The 19,606-nt window shown below is 41.9% G+C and overlaps 2 protein-coding genes across 32 annotated transcripts in view; both read left to right on the top strand.

Moving 5' to 3' along the window:
• The first annotated feature begins 284 nt into the window (after window positions 1–284).
• Window positions 285–6,808, top strand: arl5a (ADP-ribosylation factor-like 5A). The gene is made up of 6 exons (XM_035604854.2): window positions 285–694; window positions 4,485–4,545; window positions 4,641–4,788; window positions 5,070–5,153; window positions 5,777–5,928; window positions 6,088–6,808. Exons 1-6 carry the CDS (start codon window positions 649–651, stop codon window positions 6,134–6,136), a joined length of 540 nt encoding a protein of 179 aa, XP_035460747.1. The 5' UTR covers window positions 285–648; the 3' UTR covers window positions 6,137–6,808.
• Window positions 6,809–11,074: 4,266 nt separating this feature from the next.
• Window positions 11,075–19,606, top strand: part of neb (nebulin) — a 57,066-nt gene continuing 48,534 nt past the window's right edge. For 25 of the 31 annotated variants that reach the window (XM_047337309.1, XM_047337308.1, XM_047337310.1 and 22 more), the window contains exons 1-14: window positions 11,081–11,174; window positions 12,340–12,447; window positions 15,366–15,410; window positions 16,041–16,148; window positions 16,251–16,358; window positions 16,648–16,752; window positions 16,855–16,959; window positions 17,045–17,149; window positions 17,802–17,906; window positions 18,146–18,250; window positions 18,345–18,452; window positions 18,947–19,063; window positions 19,256–19,357; window positions 19,477–19,584. In XM_047337309.1, coding sequence (XP_047193265.1) covers window positions 12,361–12,447; window positions 15,366–15,410; window positions 16,041–16,148; window positions 16,251–16,358; window positions 16,648–16,752; window positions 16,855–16,959; window positions 17,045–17,149; window positions 17,802–17,906; window positions 18,146–18,250; window positions 18,345–18,452; window positions 18,947–19,063; window positions 19,256–19,357; window positions 19,477–19,584 — 1,308 coding nt within the window. In that variant the 5' untranslated portion in view covers window positions 11,081–11,174; window positions 12,340–12,360. Of the gene's footprint in view, window positions 11,175–11,923; window positions 12,024–12,339; window positions 12,448–15,365; window positions 15,411–16,040; window positions 16,149–16,250; window positions 16,359–16,647; window positions 16,753–16,854; window positions 16,960–17,044; window positions 17,150–17,801; window positions 17,907–18,145; window positions 18,251–18,344; window positions 18,453–18,946; window positions 19,064–19,255; window positions 19,358–19,476; window positions 19,585–19,606 lie in introns of all 31 variants that reach the window. The other 6 variants (XM_047337290.1, XM_047337298.1, XM_047337286.1 and 3 more) reach the window with 5 other exon arrangements.

Here is a 19,606-nt window from a genome sequence, read left to right as displayed (position 1 = left end):
TGCAATAAATCCCCCCTCCCTGAATGATATAATGTTCACTTTTTATTACAACTATCTCTGAGAGCTGTGGTTCAACTGTAAGATTTATTTTTGGGGGGGGGACGACATAGTTTGTGGTTGTATTCATTTATACAGATGTGAAACTGTTATTCATACTATATATAAATATAAATGTAGTGGACACATTGACATAAACACGCGTTCCCTGTTGTATAAGATCACATCAGCTTCATGTGTATAATTTGTAGCAACACGACAGCGCAAGTGCGCATGCGCAGGACTGACAGCTATCCAGCGGAGCGCCACTACTACACACACACACCAGCCCAGCTGGCACCAATCAGCTAACCGCAGCGGTTCGCGTTTCGCTTTCTAGGTTTATGACTATTCAAACTAACCGTCATATTTCATTTACACATCCCACGGAGGAGATATCAGTGACATTAATCCACGCAAGTATGGCACTCGTGTTCTGCAGCTCCGACCGCGCTTCGTGTGTGTAGTTAGCGGAGCTAGCCAGCTAGCCCGCTAGCTAGGCTAAGTTGATAGCATCGAGGCTAGCTGGCTAAGTTGCAGCGGATCCGCGCGAGCTGGCATCGGGAAGGGGGGGGAAGAAAGAAAAAAAACCCCGCCTCGACGTCATCAGCCATGGGAATTCTATTGACGAAGCTGTGGAGGCTTTTCAATCACCAAGGTAAGAAGACGGTCGTTTGCAGTGGAAGTACCGGGGGCAATGGGAGCGCAGCGGGGCTCGGAGGAGGCCGAACACACATGACAGCTCACAGTGTTTATCGCACGTTCTCATATGTTCGTGTCAACATTGTTGTCGCATCTGTTCATCTGTGGATGTTTTCTGGCGACTTTGCTCCCCCCTTCTCTCTCTCTCTGCATTAACTTGGTGTTATTGATTATTTATGCTCTCAGGGGAGTTTTGGAGCCGCAGGTCCTGTGAAACCCAAGTCGATCACCCCCGTTGTTGGTGATCGCGAATCGGTCCTGTGGTCGAAACGGCTGTAACATGAGTGTGCGGTCCAGTGTTCCTGCCAGCCCGGTGTTATCATCAGCCACATCAGCAAAAAAACCCCAACCCGCTCAAGGATCAGTGGATGACTTCAGAGTGACTCACACTGACTTTGTGCTACCTGGGTCATTAGAACGCCACCTTCACCGAGTCGTGTCAGGTGTACAGGTGGAGCCAACCTCCATTCACAGCGGGCTTGAGCTTCGTCCACACACCAGCGATTTCAATGTGCAGCTTCAGTTTGGTTTGGTCGTGACTCAATCACATGGGATATGCACAAACAAACATTGCTGTAAACTAGCTCCATCGCATCTACTGCAGATCCCACGATGCTTGTGATGCATTGACTCCGCCGCCACACAGACATTTGGTATTAGTTGGCGTGCCTTGGAACTAGAGTCAGTGAGTCAAAACTAAGCGTAACATTGGCCTTCTGCCTTTGCTCTTCATCATACTATCTCGGTGGCATCTTCCAAACCTAATACTCAAAGGGATAGTTCAGTGATTTTGAAGTGGGGTTGTATGAGTGACTAATAGATAGATGGATAAATACTTTATTCGTCCCGAGCTGGGAAATTCTGGAAACATGTTCATGTGTATTATGCTTAGTTAATATGTCACCTTATGCAGACGGTGATCAGCGATGTCATTTAACGGAGTTTGGAGGAGAAGTGGAAGTAGCGTTAGTCCGAGTCCCACTGTTCCAGAGGGGACCACCGGAAAACATCTTTTTCGCCCCATTTTAAATTGTTACCTAAAATAGAAGATATCTGTTCAAGTGTACGCTAAAGGACGTGTTTTTTCAAACTTAAACGGCTGTCTGGCGGAAAACTGAAGCAGCGAAGAAATACGTCCCATTCGCGCACAATTGAACGGGTATTTTTTTCTTTAGGCCATGTTTAAAAATGTGACGTTTTTCGGTGGTCCCCTCTGCAACAGTGGGACTCGGACTTACGCTACTTCCACTTCTCCTCCAAACTCAACCATCTCCATAAGGTGACACATTAACTATGCATAAGTAACTCATACAACCCCACTTTAAAATCACTGAACTATCCCTTTAATCTTGAATTCTGGGAAATTGCTGTACTTAAGTAAGTGTAAGTCCCAGGATGTCTCACCGCGACTGTCCCTAGCTGATCGATTCTACGCGGTGAAACAACAGAAGTTCATTCACAGTGGAGAGGACATGTGATTTAAAAAATAAAAATAAAACTTGCCCGTCCATTTCACAGTTGACGGTTTAATGTTGGTAGATTTTGAGGTTTTGCGACAAAGTTACAGTCAAAGTGTTGATTCGCTTCCGCCTTATCTTAGGTTTTGTTTTAAAGCGTTTCTCAAGTTTAGTCGATCATGTTGATAGTGGCCTGGAGACTATCTCAGTGGACCCCACACATTGGGCAACAGTTGGGTTGGGAAATCCCCTCTGTGGGCAGATAATCCTGTGTTTACCCTGTGAAATTGTCAATACCCGATGTGATTGGGTCATTTTATGATCATGCACTTTTCTGTCCTTAGTCTAACAAACAAAGCATTATTTATTTTCATTGTGCATTCACAATAATCCATCAAAATCAGTAGACAAAGGCGCATGTAAACAGCTGTTAATGTCTTGCAGCGCTCCCCCCCGCCCCCCTTGTTGACTGTTCCCTGTCGTTTTCCTTCCGTCTGTGGAGTTCTACAATGGGGAGATGGAGTTACGACTGGAATTTCTATTTACAACCATGAGAAGCCAAGAAACTCAGGCACGACATGTTCTGTCGATCTGCTGATCTCATAGACTTTATATAAAAATGACTCCAGGTCCGAAACCCTGTATTCTCTGGAATGACCAGCAGAGGGCGACTCCACTGGTGCAAAAATAAGTCATTTTCTATGGAAGTCTTGTCTATGAGCTTACTTTACTTTTCACTTAATTTTTAATGTCAATAAATTATTGTCTCATTTAGAGTAAAATAGATGATAAAATAACCATTGCATTGGGGCGTGGATATTGAGTGATTGACAGCTAGAACCGTCCAATTGGTGCATGGTTGCAGGTGTAGGTGGACGAGCTCTGTCAGTGCGCAGCAGCCAACATTTTGGGCAGAATAATAATAACGAAGCAGCCACTGTGCCAGCTGCTTTGAAATATTTCAACTGTTACAATAAAATAACTGAAAGGAGCTCAGCTGGCACCTGCGTGACCTTTTTTTGTCTCTGTGTGCAGTCTGTGATTGTTTGCTGAAGCTATATTTCTGCTGAGACAACTCACTCCTCACCTTCACAGCTGTGGAGTTGCGGTACATAGGAGAAGCCCACATCTTGCGAAATACTGTTTGTTGTTACTTCCACTTCCTCCGCTTCACACTGAAACTACCAGTTGCAGTCTTGACTGTGTGCAGAAATTGTCGTTCTTCAAGTTTCATACTGTACTGGTGAAACCATGCTTCTTCTGCAGGTGGTGCAAACAGTAGAATAACTAGTTGTAATTGGTTGCATCGCTGTAGCGATTATGTGGCTGCATTTCGCCACAAAAACAGGACATTTTAAAATGTCACCAAAAAAAAGCCTTGTGAAATCCCCTTTTCACAACAATGGTCTTCAAAACAAACACTATACAAAAGGTCACAAACTGGAAAAACTACTATAGTGTTTTAGGACAATACCCCTCAGTCAGTGTCAAAGACAATGGCCAATGGTCTCACTAGCAGTAGACTAACTAAATCCTTACATAGATCAAACATGAAGATAGTTCTGATAAGCCACATTTAAAAGTGTAAGCGGGGAGTGGGGTTGATTTTGTTCTCTCATACTCTTAACTAATAACACCGGTTTGTCTTGTTCTCTATCTATTTTCTGTGTTTTCACAGGATCTGAAACCTCGCAATGTCTTTTGGTTCTATACTTTAAAAGAGCCATTTGGTGTCGTCGATGCCTGAAGCCGCGCAAAGATTTATAGAAAACAAATAAGCACTTTGATTCAAGAACACTGTTCAGTATTGTGTCATTTACTTCATCGTATGCTTGTGCTATAGGATTTCCTACTATTTCCTTGACACTTGACATCCTAGTTCTCACATCCCGTTTGTTCCCTTTCACATGAATAAGCCTCTTTGTTTTGGAGAAGCTATGTACGCCGTGATGATCTCTGCAGCTGCTTCTGGGTGCAGCCTGATTGTACCAGCTTGCTAAAAGACTCATCTGTAGCTGTGAAAGTGCACCGCTCACAACACCACAGTGTCTCGGCGATGCAAGACGAAGTGAAACGACGCAGTTTGCGACTGCGAGTTGGTGCCGAACACAAAAAGGGCTCTTGTTTGAACCGCTCAATGCAGTTTCACATCAAAAGACAGATTACTCTGCCGAGCTTTTACATAAGAGTCATACATCAGTCACCAGCAGCACCGAGCCCACATATTGATGTCACTGTAAGCTCTGTGAATTCTTTGTAAGTGTTCTTTTTGTTCGTTTCTCCTTTCAGAGCACAAAGTTATTATAGTCGGGCTGGACAACGCTGGCAAGACCACAATTCTTTACCAGTTGTAAGTGTACAAACATTCAGCACGCTTCTTTATGTACTCTCATAGTTTTGTCTATACATATAATGGTTCATACTTTTTTTTGTATGTTTTTGTAGTTCTATGAACGAGGTGGTACACACTTCCCCAACGATTGGCAGTAACGTGGAGGAGATCGTGGTCAACAACACTCATTTCCTGATGTGGGACATCGGGGGCCAGGAGTCCCTCAGATCTTCGTGGAACACGTACTACACAAACACAGAGGTACATGGTTACGTTGTGTCGGTTCACTACCAGTCAGAAAGAATTGTGCTTCTACCTTCGGCATTCGGCGAGGTAGTAACTGCTAGAGAAGGTCAAATTGCCTCAAAATGCCTGATATTGTCTGCAGAAAATGAATGAATTCCCATTATTATGCAATCCGGTGTAACTGCAGCACCATTGAGCCTAAGGTCCAGGCCAAGCTCAGACAAAGCTGAGTTGCGGTATTATTTTTTTATTATAAAATAACAGTTTTTTTCTCTGTCTCTGTCGTCTCTGACTAGTTTGTCATTGTGGTGGTCGACAGCACAGACAGAGAACGGATCTCTGTGACTAAAGAGGAACTGTACAGAATGCTAGCACATGAAGTGAGTATCACAGAAAAGTAATGGCAATTTTTTTTTATAGTTATTATAGGTGTTCATGTAAATGTCCATATATTATTCCACTAAATGATATTTCCACACTTCAATTTATCACATTGTATAGTTATGAATTGTTAATGGAAATAGAAAATTGAAAAAGCTGCAGACATTGCAACACAATGTTCAACACATTAAACTGAATGCAGCAGCAGGCAGGAATATTAGATGACTAACACAACTTGAAGTAAGACATCAACATCAAATAAAAAGTTATTTGATGTTAAGAACAACATTCTCAAATATCTGAAAATGCAGTATATAAAGCACAATTTCCATTTTTAAAAAACTAGTAATGTTAGTTGTAATGTTTAATACTATGCAAATGTATACAACCCTCATTTGCCATGGAGTTTGTAATGATGAATGAAGTTATTTGAAAGTCAAATTGTACTGTGGTTTTATTTAAAATGTGAATAAAACTCCACTCCCAACGTTATTTGTAAAAAGCACTTTAAAACTAAGAAAACTAAGAAAACTCAACGCTGTGTTATTGTGTACGTCACAAATACACAAACAATTTTTTTTTATAACCTCTCCTCTTCTGACGTCTCTGATCTGCCCTCCAGGATCTAAGAAAGGCGGGGTTGTTGATCTTTGCCAACAAGCAGGATGTGAAAGGTCGCATGTCTGTGGCCGAGATCTCCCAGAGCCTACAGCTCACCTCCATCAAGGACCACCAGTGGCACATCCAGGCCTGCTGCGCGCTCACCGGGGAGGGGTGAGAACTACAATCAATACTCACTTTTGTCACATTAGACTGTAAAATTTTAATGGATGTATTTTTTAATCTTAACACCTGCCCGTCTGCATTCATGTCCCTCTTCTCTTCCACGTCCCCGTTCCTCCACGACACTCCCAACACCTTATTGACCTGCAGGTTGTGCCAGGGGCTGGAGTGGATGATGTCACGGCTGCGCGTGAGATGATGACCTTTGGCCTTTGATCAGGAGTGCGCCCTTGCGCTCAGTCTTTCTCTCTCTCTCTGCCTCCAGTTTGAAACGAGGACGAGGGGGGTTGAGGCCAGTCGACGGATCGGCCCCTCTCCTCTTCCCCGTGAGGCTGACACGGGCCGGCCGCAGCCGCCAGGACGTTACATTTCTTCTGTGATAATTTATTTAACAAAAAGGACGTTTGAACTCTGAACAACAACAACAACAACAACAAAAAAATACCTTTTTTTTAAGGAAGGACACCAGATGATGAAGACGATGAAAAGAGACTCTCAAATTATTTAAAATTCTCTGCACGTTTTTCTTTTAAGAGAAACACAGAGGACAGCAAACGTGTCTGACTCGGAACTACATGGACTTGTTCTTCAGCTGTGTGTGTGAGTTTCAGCCCGTGGTGGCCTTTCAGTATTGCCGGACTGGCTGTGGCGATTTTAAGTGCCCCACCCCACCCTACCCTACCCACCCCCTGTGTGTGTACAGTCCAGTATTCTCTTTTAACGTGGTGCCTGCAGCAGAATGTTCAAGCAACGACGGTTGATGGTGACTGAAACATGCAGACTGGAGGGTCAAATCACAAGAGGCCCTCTGTCTTTCAGTCCCTATGAATAATCAGTGAAAAATAAAGTGTTTTTATCTGTTTCAGGTGAATTGCATTGCGTCATGAATGCGTATTATTTTTCAGGTGATTCCCACGATTGCACTTTTCTTTTTGTGTGATTTAATTTACTTTTGGGACGGTTGTAAACTACATTTTTTTTTTTGTCCTATAGGGGGCAGAAAGTTCTTTTCAGGGAGCGTGATGAGCAGCTGCAGGAGTAGGGAAGAGAGAGGCAGACAGCGGTTAGTCAGCTGCTGAGAAAACAAGAAGAGAAAAAGAAATAGTAAGGACGGAACACAGTAGGGCTTTCATCTTTCCAAGTTCAACACTCGACACAAACCAGAGCCCAACTTTTGTTTTAGAAGTGACATTCCACTCATTCCACGATTCCTCTACACCCTGACATAGAAAAAAGCTTGGCTCTTCTTCCTCAGTTTATCCCTTGAATGTGTCATCGGGGCAAAACTATATTGCTACAAGGAAGTTGCTTTTCACAAAGTCGTCAAACAGCCCTACAATAAACCTTAAGTTATCATGAATCATCAGCCGTAAAACCACAATTCTACTTTGACAGGCCTCACGTGATTACACTTTCGTCACAGTTCCACTTCTTAAAATGTAATCCTTCCTGCTTCATGTGTGATAACTACCAGCTTTATTGTTTTTGCTTATTATAATTGAGCAGTATTGTATTGAGTATTAATCAATATGTTTTACTGTAACATTGGACCTTGCGTGACAAAATCAGAGAATATTTTTACCCAACTCAGCAGCTCTTGTGGGCTTTTTAATCTCTTTTAGCTCATAGTTTTAGTTTGATGGCACAATTACTCTGTACTTACTACTTCCTTCTTAGGTTGATGAAAGTTGCTTTAAGGGCAAAAACTTGAACAATGGAATTTATTGCCAAAGGGGGAGATGTAGGTCAGTCAACACCAACACATTATATTTTTAGGTAAGTTCTACTGTGTGGAGAAAATGTTCTTGAGAGGACAACTGAGTGACTGAAAGCTCCTGAAATGTGCTTGTGCTTTTGTTTTTTTGTGGGGATCAAATATTGTGGATTTTTGCCTTTCTTCTCCCACCTATTTAAAATAGGTTCCACATTGAAACTGTTGTGGAGTTGTTGTGGTTTTTTATCACTGAAATCTGTGAACAGCCATCGGTCAAACTGTTTCTTTTCAGGTCATGAACCAGGTAAGTCAAACCTCAAATATTGCCCAGTGACCAAAATATCAACGCAATAATATAATCTTAATTCATACAGGACCTTTAAGAACATGGTTTACAAAGTGCTTTGACAGACTCGGCAGACAGAGGATACTCAGGGGCATTTAAACTAATAAAACAAGAAATAAGAGCAATGACAGAGGACAACATTGCGTAAAAACATTATACAAATAAAAAAATGAAAAGAAAAAGGGCCAACATTGCGTAAAAGCAAAGAAATACAAATAAAGCTATAGAGCATGAAAAGATTAAAAAATAAGTGACATACAATAAAGGTTAATTGAGATACTGTACATTATGTATCAATTTAACACTAATCCACAGTATAAACCTGCGAGTTTGTGGTTCATTTAGAACAATGTGTCAGCGACATCAGACACTAATCACCTCAAAGGTGTTAGTGGAAATCAGAGCCTTTTGTTCGACATACATACTTTTTTATAAAGTTCTAATTTGTTTAAACAATTAAGGTATTTAAATACTACAGACTGTTTAGCATATCAGTCCAAATTTTGACACAATGGCATACCGTATTGTAATTTGATTACTCAATGCGTCCGGCTCCTACTTACCGGCACTGGCCAATCCAAGACATCACTTGCCTCTTATAGAGCTAGAAAGGTCAAGGCAGAGATCTACCTAACCGACAACCTATCGTGTTGTTGTCCATTCATTCTGTGCATGATTAACTGGCTTCATTGAGGCCTCTTACCTCACTAGTGTTCATTGTTTTGGTGTCGACGGGGCTAAAATTGACCGTTGGCAGTGTTTATGTTGTGGTTTTCTTTCCACCAGCTGTTGTGTTCTGGTCTCACTGGTCATCAGTCATTTTTTCCAGTGACTAAGCATCGTGTAGCCCCCCCCCCCCCCCCCCCCCCCCCCGTCATGTCCTTGGCACTGGGAAGTTAGGACTGGGACTGTTAGAATCATTAAAAGTCTCTGATATCCTGTCTGAAGCTGAAATGCAGAACACCAAACGTTTCCAAAGTCGGAAAACCCATTCAGTACAGCGCAAACTCACATTTTTAAACTTTTCACATCTTGATATGTGGTTTCACACCTAAATTCACTGCATAGAAAAATAATTTCATTTTGTGTCACGTCACACAAAACAAATCAAGAGGGACAATTTGTTCAGTGGAAAGTAATTCTGATAAACGGTTGACGCTAGGGTCTGGATAATCCTGGATAATAAATAGGACGTGTTGTTTACTGAACTTTTTTCGATGCTGCTGCCCCAAACAAAATATCTTTACCCACTTTTATCATCAGGCGGATCCAGAAAACTTACTGAAAACGTGAACACAAAAATTAAAAACCTTGATGTCAGACGAATTCCCGTCTCTGCCTTGGTTAAGGTTGTTGATGAAAAGTCTGACATGTTTCTGATAAGGTCATTTCTGTCCTGACCCTCAGAATGTTTAGTCTAGTTGCAAGGTTGGTCGCCCTTTGTCCTAAAGGTACTGAAACAGAGACGGAGCGTTTCTATGGAGACAGCCATTATGTCTGTGAGATGACAAAACGTGATTCTGAGAGTTAAATACTGTACATCACTGACGGGGCTAGGGAGGGTTTTGGGGACACCGTGCACTGACCACTAGTTGATCCATGTAACGAACCAGAAATCTCCCCAATATATTGGGCTCTAAAAAATAATTAATACTTTTGCTTAATAGATCCACGGTCTCCAACTTCCTGAGTCAGCGTCAATTCCCATAAATGTTTTGTAACAATATTAAAATGCTCTCAATAACCAAACAAAATGGAGGGGTGGGGAAAGTATCTGCAGGGCTAGATAACCACTTGGAGCATTTTCTTTTAATAATATTTAATATCATTTTAAAACCACCTTTTCAGTTTTGCAGATTAGATGAGATCAGACCTGCGGGGATGTTGCTAATGACGACCAAGCGACAGTCATCCAGGGGCCGGGCGTCACAGAATGGAGGGCGAGTGAGAGAGAGAGAGAGACATTCACCTGCTGCTGTCCATCTTGGTCCCTGGACCAGCCCCCGGCTTCTGGCACAAAGAGTGAGAGTAAAGACACGACATACCAGAGCGATAGAGGCAAAAAAATTGACGAGAGGAAATGTACATATGGTGCTTTTTTCAAGTCCGGTGTCACCACATCTACATATTCAGATTTGATGCCATTTGCATTTTGATTTTAGTCATAAATTGCTGTTAGAGTTAATCGTACCTGCCACAGCACCTAAACTGAATGCTGTACATAATCTGGGGAAAGGAAATGTATTGTTAAATCTCAATATTTTTGAATGCACTAACCGTGTGAAAATTGAGTATCAGTCTACTCTATCACTTTGAAAATGTGCTTTTTAAAACAACTGAGTAGCCGTCGTTAGTCCTGTGAGAGGTTAAATGGAATTACTCTGTTCCATTTCATGACATGAGGTGAATATATATAGGACTGCATCCAGTGCTGACCTGCTTGTGGCTGTCAAAGTGTTTTAAGGTTTTGTTAAAAATAAAAAGGGGACAAGGTTAAATTATATATTTTTTTGCACTGTGAAGCTAAAAACTTCATACCAAACAAATCTCAAGACAGGTTGTCTCAAAGGGGGCATTGGGGATTTATCAGACTTTCCCCTCTTCCTGCGCTTCATATTTATTGGGGCGTTCTCTTTTATTCTCCGTCGCGCAGGACTTCGGTTTTGATGTTGACCTGATTCTTGACAGGACCCAGCCAGCTCGGGGTTCGCTAACAGATGACCTCAACAGATCTGGCACCCGCAGCCCTGCCAGGGGCTTCAGCATACCTTCCCCTCACAAGCTCAAACCACTGGCAGACAGTACGTCCTAACATTTTGACAAAACAGTTGTCAACATTGCAACAGGCATATACCCACTGGCACCGGGGTGGTACTGGTTCAGTTGGGGTTTACTTTTGTTTTCTTGAGACCCCCACATCACGCGTGCCCCACTGCCTTCCTCCCTCATAACTGCACCGCTGATGCATTGGCCTCGACAGGTGCTCTTTTCTGAAGGGATCACTTAGGTATATTTAGATTCTGCAACCTGAGAGCGCCGCCCTGTGATTGGCTGCGTCGGCCACATGATAACCTGGGTTGAAAACGGCAGCTGTGTGCTTTCGCCCGGCGTTTCTCTGGAGGGAAGCTGGGGAGGCAATTTGCGGCTTGGGGAGACCAATACACTTTTAGATAACTGGTAAGCAAAGAAACGGAGACCAAACACAAAAATCCACTTCTTTTTCTTTTTTTTACACCCTGCATGGCTTTTCCATCTGCTTGGACTTCCACCATTTCCATCCTCTGCTGCCATCTGGATCCAGGAGGATAACTGATCAGAGGAATTAAGGACTGTGAAGGTTCTGCTGCACGTTGAAGGGAGTCACCAAACAATCCCGACCTGCAAGACTCAAGCAAGATCAGACCAGGCCTTATACCCTTGGATGTATCTGAGATTACAGCAGCAGTGTGGCCTTTCTGTTTTCTTTTTCTTTTCTTTTTTAAATCTCAGCACCATCACTGGCTGTTTGGTCCTTCTGCCTCAACTTGCTCCACTTATTTCTCTCGTTGATTCGAGGAGAATATTGTATTTTTCATTCAAAGAAAGAGGGCAAATCAGGTGCTAAAAAAAGGTAGTTAGTCTGCCGTCCTATATTTAACCTGCAGCCTCAGAAGGCATTGCATCTCCATTTGCTAAACAGAGTCAACCAATCGGGCTGTGGCATTGGCTTACATGTCAAATAGCTGAAGCGCTGCTGGGCAGCTGTCGCCAACCTTCAGCCAGGAGGCACAGTCCTTTGAATCTGTGTTGTGGCAAGTGGAGGAGGTGGGGGGCTGGCAGAGGCCTGTTATAATGCACTCAGTATCTCACCTTCCTAATCTGCCCTGTAATCTTTAATTTACACTCTCGGTTCACAGTTGGTGACGTATTCTTATTACTCTGTTTAGGATTCGGCAAATCTCAAAGTCGGACTATCAGGTTGTGACCCTAGTGGATGGCAAGTCAGGCCCCCTTACTGTCAGGAAATACTGCGGGAATCTTTTGCTGGTATGGCATGCACAATGATCAAACATTAGTATGTTGGTGTCATATATGTTTTTATAGCCTGTGTTTTCTATTTATTATTCCTCTTTTTGAATAAGGTAATTGTTTTCAAAGATGGCTGTCAGCATCCTAAACTATCTCTGGTGTAGTAGTTCCTTAAGACTCTTGCCCTGTTATATTTAATGTAATTTGCCACCACTGATAACATTTAAGTTAAATTTCCCCATTACATATGTTTTTTCCCGCTTATGAGGCCGAATGCTGTTCCCTCAGAGTTTTAATGAATGCCTCAAAAAATGTCATGTGTGTTTTTCTGTAGAACCTCTAAAACCGTCCCAAAATGACGGAGGTTGTGGAGGAATATGAGGAATATGAGGAGGAAGAGTTTGAGGAGGAGGAGTTTGAGGAGGAGGAGATTGCAGATGAGGTAAGTGGACATCTCACTGGATATTGAACATAAATTGTGAAATGCGAGACTATACCCAATTTGGCTGTTTCAAGCCTAAACATGTTTCAACAAATTTGTATCTGAATAAGTTTTAGATTATGTACTGGACCTGCATGTCCAGGGTATAACTATGTATAGTTAAGTTAGTGGTGATATCAGCGCCGGTCAGCAGTTTGCGGTTGCCGGTGGATCCTGTTTCGGGCAGACACCTTCTGATGGCCCTGCAGCCAGCTATAAAACAAAACTATTTCAAATTGGAAGACAGAATATTTTACCAGTGTCCTTTTCAAAAGTGCAGATACCTTTACCTGAGCCCTCTTGGCCTCACGGCAGACAGCCCCACAATAATAGTATTAATGGAGTCTAGTGACGTAAGCAACAGTGAGGCACATACAGTTACATACTATCTGGGGGTGTGCCTGTTTCAGGTTGTTACCCTGTTTTCCTTTAGCCTGTTGAAATTCTTCATCACATCTCACACCAGTCAAATCACTTTTCCATTCATCCCCAAACTCGAATAACATTTGTCTCCAGATTATCTGATTGTACCCCCAGGATTTTAGGATGTTGTATTCTCTTACTCTGCATTCAGATTTTGTGTATGAATTATTGTGTCGTGGAAGATCTCCGTGTCAGTGTCCAATGGAAGAGTGAAAACAGAAGGCTAACGGTTTAATCCCTTATTTCCTGGCGAAATAGGATTAAGACTAGCCTCGTATATACTATTATACTTGCTAATATCTTATAGGGGAGTCTGAATGATGTTTCTGAATGCTAAATATTATCATTTAACTCCCGTATAACATATTAGCTGTTTCAAATAGATTTACCATCTTCACAGCAAAGATGTAAATCTTCCGGGAGGCGGGAGGTCGATGCCCACAAATACAAATACACTCTGGTTTCACGAGCACTTTCATCTACACTGTGGAGACATGTTACCTTTTTTTATTTGAGTCAATAGTAAGATGGCTTCTTATTTGAATCTACAGAATGGGGAGAAACATAGTGTCACTCAGGTCAGATATGTAAATATGAGAAATGGGTGAAAATATACATACACAAGATTTTCAAGACATTAGTTCTAGTTCTAGTCTTTTCGGGGGGATAATGATTTACAGCGATCATGAGTGGTTTTCTTCCCATTAACTTAACAAACGACTTAACGCCTCAGGTCATTAAGGGGCGGAGTGTAGAGTTCTCTGTCTGGCATTCAGACAAATTTAGAAGTGGACATCTAAGGCACATTGGCAAAGCGATGGAGTGGAGGGAGAGAGAGAGAGAGAGAGAGACAGAGAGAGAGCTGCAAGTGGGACTGTGCTGTAAATCACGTGTTAACGTCACCAGTGCTAGAAATTTGCTTAGGAGACGAGTATGCATGATGAAAAAAAACTAACCGGCATCAGTTAGAGGTTGTTTTTTAATTGATTTTCAAAGGATGTGTAACAAAACCGATGACGGTTTCACCCCCTATGGTTCTCTCCTGTCTGATAGATTCAGATATCGAAGCCTCTTGCAAAAAGTTGATCAAAAAATGATTGAGATGGTCTTTTCTCTCAGCTCTGGTCGTTCCTAGATTTAATGCTAGATTTGATGGATTTACCGGAATAGCTCCAAAAGCCACTTTGGCTCATGATCGTCCACCTTATGTGACTGAGACTGTAGATGTTTCAGAGTGATACTGCCCATGAAGAGGGAAGTGTAATTCAGACAGGCTGCAAGTTGGACGAGCTATTCGTGGAGCAGTAGGCCTCTGGGTGGGAATACTGTCGGCTAGTGGAGGTGAACTAGAGAAGTATGTTTTCTCATACACTCAGACTATGAGTGTAATTTATTGCAAGTGGTATTTAACGATACAGAAAGATGTGCTTATATAATTATATTTTGGGAGGGAGACATCTATCTCTGAAATGTCTCCCTTTGTGATTAAGATTTTATTTGTGATTTTTAAAAAATATTATTCAACAATGCCATCTCTTCCCAGAAACAGTTTAACTGTTACTCTTGATTATCCACCGGACAATTTGTTCAGGGAACAAAGTGCCTGAGAAAAACCTTCACAGTTTGTTCTGTGGATTATTAATTCCACAAGTTATGGACAATATGTCTTGAAAGACATTGTTTTTTTTTTAAGATATCATCAATGTTGCGAGCATTGCAAATGCAGTGATGGCAGGCAGAAAAACTCATTGATGGATGTGTGGAAATCTGTTAAAATAAATCAAAACTCGTATACAGGTTAGTGAGAAAACATGTTTTTTGTTTTGGTAATTTGTGTGAAGTAATCCTTTTAAATCCAAGTGAGCTGTGGTTGAACAGGCGTAGAGATCATAAAGCTGTGTAAACAGTCTATGTGTTGCCGTGTGCTGCTGTGGCAACTGATAACGGGAACAACGGGGCTGTGAAATGACAAAATAAGAATAGAAATATTGTCATGTGTCTGATGTTTATAGACTCTGGATCAAAGATTAAGCATAGTCAGGCTTACGTAACACAGAGGATATTAATGTTCCTCTATCCTCTGTAGAGTTCAGGCTTAATTAGCCCGCAATTACAATTACAGAATGTCAACCTCTGAGGATTTTACTACTTTAATTGTAGAATAATAATTTTTTATAGGTCAGAAGAGGAAAAAAATCCCAGATGACAAAGCTCTCTGATTTGAGAACATTTGACGGAACAGCCACTAGTGTGATCGCAGTGTGGAGAAGTGATTCCATACCTGTTATGCTGGAAGTGTCAATCGTTAGGAATTAAAGAGAGAGAGAGAACCAGAGCTGTGGAAAAAAATCACCTTAATCCAATAGAAAAATACTGTGATGTTTCTCCCGTTACCTGTTCTGGCAGTTTTGAAACCCCAGAGTGTTTCCCCCTATATTTTGTAACATGTCGAGCAGATCGCAACGACGACTGTCACTGAGCACACGTCTCAGTTCCTACAGGTAAAGCACCTCCTCCCGAGGAACAACAGTTCAAACAGTGCAGGACAATGGTGCATCCCCTCTTTTGACTTGCATGTGCCCAATAACCAGCTGTCTGGTTCCTTCGCTGAAGTTACTGTCTTTTTTTTTTCCGCTTTTTGCGTTATAGCTTTCAAAAGTTAGAAATGACACCAGAAATCAGTCTGCATGAACCTGTAACTCTTTGAAATAATTTATTTTGTCACATTTTAATGCAATGACCAAGATGACATGTCTGCTTTTTGGGTAGTTAATGGTTTCTTGCAGTTAGTCAACATCAGATGAGATACTGTAACACTCTTGAAGTCATGCTGCTCAGCCTAATACTGCATGCAGCACAATGCGCTCGCACACACACTGTAGGTTTCACTTGCCTTTCCAGCTCTTCTCTTGTTCTTGGCTTGGTTTTGCCTTTTTCTTCCGTCGCCATGCATCTGACATTATCTTAAAGTAGTACATACTAATTCTCTCTGACTTCCATGTAGACTATATTATTGCTTTATTAATATTCCCTGTTATATCCCTTGAATCCCTTCAAAGGTGAGTAATTAGAGGTATACTGTAGATTCATTGTTTTGTTGTTAATTAAATTTCCCCTCTGTCCGTCCACAGTCTGGATTGCCCAGCAGGAAAATCAGGAAGAAGGTCAAGGTGGATACTTCCAAGTTCATGACTCCGTACCTGGCTCACAGCCAGAAGATGCTGGAGCAGTTCAGCCACGTAAGAAAGTGTTGAAATTTTTAATATTTTAGTGATTTACTACAGTCAAATTTTATTACTTCCAGTAGCTGTCATGTGCTAATCTCATTGAGGGCTTTACAGAACAAATACCGGCATGCTTATGACTTGACCCGAGGCCATCCTCCTGCCATCATCACCGATTCTCCTGAGATGATTCGCATCAGGAAGGCTCAGGAGCAGCTCAGTGAGGTACTGCCGAAGAAGACTGTGGCGATATTGTCCCGCACAATGTGTCACAATGGTTGACAGGTTATTAAAATGACTGGTTTGCTTTCTTTTGTAAACTTTCTTTAAAAAGAAACAATCCTGTAGGCAGTGATCAACTGAATGTGGTGCAGAAATGCTGAATAAATTCATACCGACTTTCCTTTTCTTAGTTGAATGTATATATAGTGTATATATAGAAAGATGAAGATAAAATGAATTCTTCAAACTTCCTCTAGTTGTTAATAATAAGAAATGACTTGTTCATCATCAGGTTAAATACCGCATGGAGGGAAATAAGGCTCGGACGACAAGTTTGTACGACGGCGAGGCCAGGGAGATCGCCCACGTCAAGCGTGTGTCTGAGCTGATCAGCAAGGTGAGTTGTCTGAACCTAAAACAACATGAAAAAGGTTTCAAAAATCATTGAAATGTCTATTCATGGCTGTTCAACACCATTGTTTTTGCTTATCTCCTCTAGGTTCTGTACAGGCAGAAGTGGGACGAGACTAAGGACCGGTACCTGCTACCTCCCGATGCTCCGGAGCTCGTTCTGGCTGTGAAGAACGCTGCCAACTACAGCAAGGTAAGGGGAGTTAGAATAGCATCTCATTAAACATAATAAGCATCTGCTTGAATACGAGTAAATCATGACTTTATTCATTGTTCAGAAACTGTACACGGAGGCCTGGGATGAAGAGAAGACCATGCTCTACCCGTACAGTGACAGCCCAGAGCTGCGCAGGGTGGCCAAGGCTCAGGAAGCCCTCAGTGATGTGAGTTGAATTTACACCCAACACCCAATTCTCAACATAATACATTTTGATATTACAAACTGTGAATTTTTTGTTAGTACATTTTATACTGTGGCAGCTCCTACATTAATTTCTCTGATTCATAGAGATCAATGATGCAAATCAATGAGCAGGATTGCAACACGGAACACTTTTCACTAACTGAACACAGACATTCTCATCAAGTTAAACTCACTAACAGTTTTCATATCCTGTACAACAATATACAATTTTATTTTACAAAATTGCACAATGTTAGATACAGAATTTTCCTCCCAGGAGTTTTTTTTCTGTGACTGTCATTTGGTGCTATTTCTCAACGTGTTCTGGTATAGAACAATGTATCTGACACATGTTGCCATTCAGCATCTATCACACAGGCTGGCAAATTTTCCCTGCCCTCTATTTCCTTTTTCTTTTTTTTCAGGGTCCCTTTGTTTGTGCTGGGTCAAATAAATCATATGTAGCCTTTTACGTTCACAGCACAGGCAGTTTAAATGGCCGTTTGTGTCCCTCCCCTTTGGACACAATTGTGTTTTTTTTGCTGATGTAGGGAAAGGATCTGTGTGAGGTTATTGATGTTGAAGAATTAACCACCTCAGTGAAATTTTAACTCCTGCCGTCTTACCCACAGATCCACTACAAGAAGGGTCACGATCAGCGCAAGGCCAAGTACACCTCCCTGGCTGATCCTCCTGAGGTGGAGCTGGCCAGGAGAGTAAACAATCAGCGCAGTGATGTAAGCAGAAGAATTTTTCAACTGGCTCTCAAACACAGCGTTCAGTGTAAAACAGACATAAAAACTAGAATTATGAATTTAGCCCTTTTTCTTAATCTTGATTCCAGGACGCTTCCACACTTAGCTGGAAGAGAAAGTGCTTAACAACAATACATTAGCATTATCCATTCATCTTCTACACATTCCTCGACAGCAAAAATACGTATCTTCTAATGTTGATTGTTATTTGTCTTCCGCAGCTCAAGTACAAGGAAGATTACAACAAAAACGTGAAGGGTCAGTGGTGCGAGACGCCCTACTTTGACGTGGCCACCGCCAGGGTGGCGATGGACAACTTCAGCAGTGTAAGAGCGCGCTATTGAAAAGGGGAAGCGATATTTTATCATGACGTTTTGTAATTTTTTCAGTGTCTAACTGTCAACACCATGTCTTTTCCAGAGGAAATACACGCAAAAATATGAGGATAGCAAAGACCAAATTTATTTCATGCAAACCGACACGCCAGTTTACGGCGCGAACAAGAGGGCTCGTGCTGACGCTAGTCAGGTAAGTCACACACACACACACACACACGCACACACACACACACACACACACACTAACACACACGCACACATGCACAGAGGTATCAGTGTTTCTTTATAGGTACTATCTCATGTGGAAGCCGCGACAGAGAGTTGACCTCCTGTGTCTCAGAGTAGAGTATGAGTCAACACAAAGGGACACGCCGGTTTGAGCCCACACACGCACACTGCATTACTGAGGGAGGCCTTTGGTTCACTGTCACTGCACCAATTCAGTGTGTAGTTTCACCAGTTACCAACACAACAACGTAACAACATATCAGACGACAAGGTGAAGAGGCTTTTCAGCCACTGTAAAGCTCATAACCGCGCCCACACATCCATACACAAAACTCATTCCACCTCGACTGACTGTACCAACTTTATTACACGTTATGTTATATGAGTCCATTTTATGTGAATACTCCTCATCAACACACTTCTTCCTCCCACTAATCCCCACATTTCTGTCCTCAGATCCAGTACAAGAAGGAATACGAGAAGGCGAAAGCACAAGCCGACTACAACACGCTCCCCGCCACCGAGAACCCGCTCCTCCGACAGCTCAGATATGCCGGCACCATCCTCAGTGACGTAGGTGTCCGCAGAACCCTACGTACAGTACAAAGGAATTTTCAGTCCTATGAGATTGTGCTAAGCCTGAATATTACTCATTTTTGTCTGTGGTGACTGCTCTAATGATTGACATGGTTCTAGGTGTAACATAGACAGTCTAACACTGTTTATAATTTTTCTATTCATCATTTGTTTTTCTACTATTTGTAGAAAGTGTACAAGTCCAGCTATGAGAAATCCAAGGGTTCCAGCATCAACTACTGTGACACGCCCAAGTTTCAGATGGACTCCGTACTGAAACGCTTCTCTGACGTAAATATACTCTATATAAGATGCAAGACTTTAATTTCCTCATACATTAACCATATTATTGTTTTGATTTTTTTTTCCTTTTTTAAATAAATACAGATTTTAATATTCTCTTTTTTTAGGCACGTTACAAAGCCAAGTATGAAAGTGAAGTGAAGGGTCACTACCTCGGCAGCTATGAAGATGTCTACATGCTTCACTGCCAGAAAGTTGAGGAAATGAAGAGTGAGGTAAAGGCTCTGCATTTTGTTT

The sequence above is a fragment of the Scophthalmus maximus genome, chromosome 14 (genome assembly GCF_022379125.1).
Source record: "Scophthalmus maximus strain ysfricsl-2021 chromosome 14, ASM2237912v1, whole genome shotgun sequence".
NCBI lineage: Eukaryota > Metazoa > Chordata > Actinopteri > Pleuronectiformes > Scophthalmidae > Scophthalmus > Scophthalmus maximus.
The sequence above is the reverse complement of the archived record's forward strand: the minus strand, read 5'-3'. Positions and strand labels throughout refer to the sequence as shown.